A 5,036-nucleotide genomic window follows, 5' to 3' on the forward strand; every position below is an offset into this window, starting at 1 on the left:
GAATGAGAAAACTTGTGGACCCGCCTCAACGTCTTAACCGTCCGTGTGGTCGAAGCTGGGTGATTACTGGCAGACTCTCCTGCACCGGGGAAGCCTTACCTGTGACTGTTGCCTCTACCTCTCACGGGGTAAGAGGTCGTCAGGTCAAAGGCAAGGTCACCTTTATAGAGCCAAGGGCCGTACTCAAGGCTCGTGCTGTCGTATGTTCAAGGGCCGTACCGTCGTACTCAAGGCTCGTGCTGTCGTATATTCAAGGGTCGTACCGTCGTACTCAAGGCTCGTTCCGTCATACTCGAGAGCCGTACCGTCGGTCGTGCTCAAGTAATTAATGTTATAATTACACGAATCTGTTAAATCACGGTAGACCATTAGCGTCACGGGTCAAATGAGAGTCGTGAATTTTAGTTTTGCTCGTGTCTGCACTCCATGTTAAGGGAATCATAGACTTGCAGGGAAGAATATCTGGAAGGTGATACGCGATGGGTTAAATGGGTTCTGTGTGTATGAGAGGCACTTCTGTTAAATGGTATGTGGCGGGAGGTAGCTCGCGTGAAGTAAGGCAGGGAACTGGGTGGCTAATCTTAAATTGGGCTGGGGAAATGGGTGACGAACCTTAAATGGGTTCAGGATGGAAGAACTAGCCACAGAGGGTGTCCAAAGAGGTTGGGGAGAGAGAGAGAGAGAGAGAGAGAGAGAGAGAGAGAGAGAGAGAGAGAGAGAGAGAGAGAGAGAGAGAGAGAGAGAGAGACGAGTCACTATTGGGGTCAGCCATCTCAAGAATGATCAAGGCAAGAGTATGAGGAAAGGGTGGATAGATACGATATCTGGCTAGGGGAGGATAGACAGCCTTCGCGTGAAGGAGAAATCGTATTCCTCCCTATATTGAAAAGACTGAGGATTTACCGCCCAGCCCCGGTGATGAGTGGAGAGTTAGGTGTGTGTGTATGTGTGTGTGTGGAGGGTGGCAAGCCTGGGTGTGAGGACGGGAGGGTGTGGGAGGCCATTACTCGTGTATAGTACCGGGTCGTCGCGACGAACCCTGCAGGTGACGGTTCATTTAGCCGTCATTGTTAATGAGCCTGACGCCACCAACGCCCTCCCTGGCGCGGCTTCCGCGTCTCGCCTCCTCCCCTCCCCCGAGGTTGTAGCAGGCCTGAACCTCCTCTGGTCCTGTACACCGAGGGTTCGGCGGGCTGCCTCCCCGAGGTTGTATCAGGCCTGAACCTCCTCTGGTCCTGTACACCGAGGGTTCGGTGGGCCGCCTCCCCGAGGTTGTAGCAGGCCTGAACCTCCTCTGGTCCTGTACACCGAGGGTACGGCGGATTAGCCCATTGTGACGACTTGTGTGATGGAAGGATCATGACGGAGGGGTAGACACAGATTTAGACCTGTGGTCGGGTAGATTGAGGTAAGGGAGCGAGCTGAGATTGAACAGCCTAACCCCGTGGTCGTGAATTGTGACTTGAAACATGTGACTGGTCGGTCTAGCCGAGAGGGAGCCAGCCCCCTCGTACTGGATAGGTTAGTTATATAACTGGATGGGACGGCTTAAGACGACGGTCTGGGACAGAGGGATTGGCTCTGGTGTGTGGACAGGCTAACCCCCAGGGACGTCTTAGGCTAACTGGATAGTCATATCTGACGCTCAAGTAGTGGACGTCGCTTGAGGTAGGGGAGCGAGCCCCTGTGGTTTGCAGTAGACGACTGGGTAGGTCTATCCTTGAGGAACGGTGTCTGGATGTTGCCTCCCATCTCCCCTCCCCGATACACACACACACACACACGGAGCCTCACCGGAAAGGATGTTTGCTCTTGCTTTGATGGCAGGCAATGAAGTCGCCCGTTCGTGTGTATAAGGAAGACTGCAGCTCTTTACGATTGCCTCGGACGATGGTGCGTCTTACCGATGTATAAAGTGATAACCTCCGTCGTGGGGGGCGCTGCTCTCGTCTACCGTGGGAGGTTTAGTTGCTATATATATATTTATATATATATATATATATATATATATATATATATATATATATATATATATATATATATATCAACAACGTTGGGGAGCAGGTAGAAAGATTGACTACATTCTGACAGCTTGCGGGGGCCATTAGTTAGGACTGGCCTCATGCCCGATACACGTACATGTCAGCGTCTATATATTTAAATTCTCTCTCTCTCTCTCTCTCTCTCTCTCTCTCTCTCTCTCTCTCTCTCTCTCTCTCTCTCTCTCTCTCTCTCTCTCCCCACTGATGGATCAACAAGTGTCACGGGTTCGTCGAGTGGGTGAGTGAGAGTGAGCGAGGACGGCTTTACCGGGCGTCGGTGAGTGGGGAACGCGGGTTGGGGTCAGGTGTTTTCGATACTCTGGCTGTGTGGTGAGGGAGGAAGAGGAGAGGAGGCGACACTGAGGGTGTAATACACCAGAGTCGTCGAGTCTCCAGTGCTCACACAGTGTCTGTGGGACGTCATGGCCCGCCGGGTGGTGCATGCCCTTAGCCAGAGGAGGTGGTAGGCAAGCTGCATCTTCACCAGAGACCATAAGGAATGAGGGAGTGAGGTTCATCATCAGGAGTGAGATGAGGAGGAGTTGATGAGGAAGACGGGATTGTGCTGGCCAAGATGGAAGGAAGAGAAAGGCGTCCCCTTTTAGTCACACACCATGAGAACTGCATTGCAGTTATTGGAGTTGTGTAGGAAGCTGGTATAAAGGAGCGAGTACAATGAGCGGAGTGGACACACGGACACAAGGATCCGCTCTGTGTGAAAGACGCCTGAGCGGCCATGTATCCGTCAGTGAAGCGAAGCCCCGAGGGAAATGGACAAGAGGATGTCTGACTCCGTTGTTGTCGATGGTGTAATATTCTCGCGTGTGTACAGAGCAAGGGGGTGTGGGTTGGAGGCTGGTGGTGGTGGTGGGGGGTTGGGGGGTTGTCTGGAACTCGGCCTCTGGGTAGGGGCACAAAGGAGAGCAGTAATAACCTCGACGTCTGGAGGATGAGGTTTGGGGGCGGGGAGAATGGTGGCATCCGTCCTCCCATGTGTGGCACTGACCCCCTCCAGGCTACACACACACACATGACTCTCTCTCTCTCTCTCTCTCTCTCTCTCTCTCTCTCTCTCTCTCTCTCTCTCTCTCTCTCTCTCTCTCTCTCTCTCTCCAGGGAGGTGGGGCACGGACTGCACCATTCACGGGAGAAAGAGAGAGAGAGAGAGACCCCGGCCTCGTCAAATGATGAGGCCTCCTCGAGACCCGGGTTTTGCCTGACGAACATTTTTGAGGACGGTCGTGGGAGCAGGGGAGCGGGTATGGCACATTCAAGGCCCGGGGTTCGTGTGTGTGTGTGTGTGTGTATTCATGCTTGCAAGCACCCCCCTCGTGCGTGTAGCATTTGAGGGAGCGAGTTGGCGTCCGCCGCTTGTGGAAATGCATTACGAAATTCTGGTTTCGGGATTATGTGTTCCGTCTGATGGTCGATAGACCCCCCGTTATTTGGGTTGTGTGTCCAGCTGTTGTACAGTGAATCCCATTATTAGGATCGTGTTGTGTTATTTGGGTTGTGTGTCCAGCTGTTGTACAGTGAATCCCATTATTAGGATCGTGTTGTGTTATTTGGGTTGTGTGTCCCGATGTTGTACAGTGAATCCCATTATTAGGATCGTGTTGTGTTATTTGGGTTGTGTGTCCAGCTGTTGTACAGTGAATCCCATTATTAGGATCGTGTTGTGTTATTTGGGTTGTGTGTCCCGATGTTGTATAGTGGATCCCCGTTATTAGGATTAAGTGTATCTTTTATTGAGTGGTAAACCCCGTTAGTGTTGCTTTTAATCACATGAAATTCATTTATATCTTTCTGCCGTTTTCTTTTATGTTTATGATTATGAGTATCTTTAATAATCTCTTTCAAACTTTATTTCTTACATATTCTTGTCGCCCGTATATCCTTTGAGTTCCCCTTATACCGTATGGCCATCCTGTATACCTCATGACTTCCCTTGTACCGTATGATTTCCCTCGTGTATTTCATGACCGCCCCATACACTGTATGAATGTCCCGTGTACACCGTATGACCCTCCCGTATTAATCTCCTGACCCGTGTTTATATTTTTTCTTCTTCCCTCCTCTTACAGGGAGTACCCGTGTGATCACTACACGGCCATCATGAACGTGACGCTGTTGCACACGGGCTGCCCACGCGCCTCCATCCACGAGACGGCGCTGCAGCTGCTGCAGGTGCTGGACAAGCGCTTCTTCGGCGCAGTCACCCCGCTCGTCGGCGACGCTGAAGGTGAGAGTGTCTTCTGTCATCCTAGGGCGGCGGGGGTGTGGGCGGCGCGCGTCTGACGGTGCTAGACCACCCCCAGGGGGGTTATTTACTCTCTCTCTCTCTCTCTCTCTCTCTCTCTCTCTCTCTCTCAACATGTCCCGCCCGACGTAAATAACCGCTCTCGAGCGAAGTGATTGTAATTATTCCTCCGTGTGGGGCTCAAAAGAACGGAGACTTGGGTAATTTATCTCCCGGTCCTGGACATCAAGGCTGATGATGACCTGCCCTGTTGACATTGTTTGGTCGGGAGAGAGAGAGAGAGAGAGAGAGAGAGAGAGAGAGAGAGAGAGAGAGAGAGAGAGAGAGAGAGAGAGAGAGAGAGAGGAGGAGGAGGAGGTTGTTTGTTATGTTCGAGCGAGCGACTGGTTAACTGACGTTGTGACCCCTGGGTTGGTCCTGGTCAACGTTGTTAGTGGCCTTGGTTACCCTGGAAGACGACCGGTCAGGTCTGGTCTCTATACCTGTTAGTGGCACCTGCTACCCTGGAAGCTGCTGATCTGGACGTGTTGCTTATGCGTGTAACTCCTCTCCATCAGAAGCTGGTCTAGTGTGGTCGGGTTGCAGTAAGTGGATTCCACCACACCAGTTTTCAAACCCAGTTTGAAACATTGGATGTAACCCAATGCTTGCAGCAAGATCATGTGATACAGAAGTTTCAGTTAAGTCGATAATCCCTATGTTGGGGCGTTGACGTTTGGGACAATAAGGACATT

The 5,036-nt window shown here is 51.7% G+C and overlaps 1 protein-coding gene across 1 annotated transcript in view; it reads left to right on the forward strand.

The window, feature by feature from the left end:
- fry (Protein furry) overlaps positions 1–5,036 on the forward strand; it is a 153,777-nt gene that overhangs the window by 48,473 nt on the left and 100,268 nt on the right. The window contains exon 26 of the mRNA XM_071661031.1: positions 4,127–4,284. Within this exon, the coding sequence (XP_071517132.1) occupies positions 4,127–4,284 (158 nt within the window). The remainder of the gene's footprint in view (positions 1–4,126; positions 4,285–5,036) is intronic.

The sequence above is a fragment of the Panulirus ornatus genome, chromosome 73 (assembly GCF_036320965.1).
Source record: "Panulirus ornatus isolate Po-2019 chromosome 73, ASM3632096v1, whole genome shotgun sequence".
Taxonomy (NCBI): domain Eukaryota; kingdom Metazoa; phylum Arthropoda; class Malacostraca; order Decapoda; family Palinuridae; genus Panulirus; species Panulirus ornatus.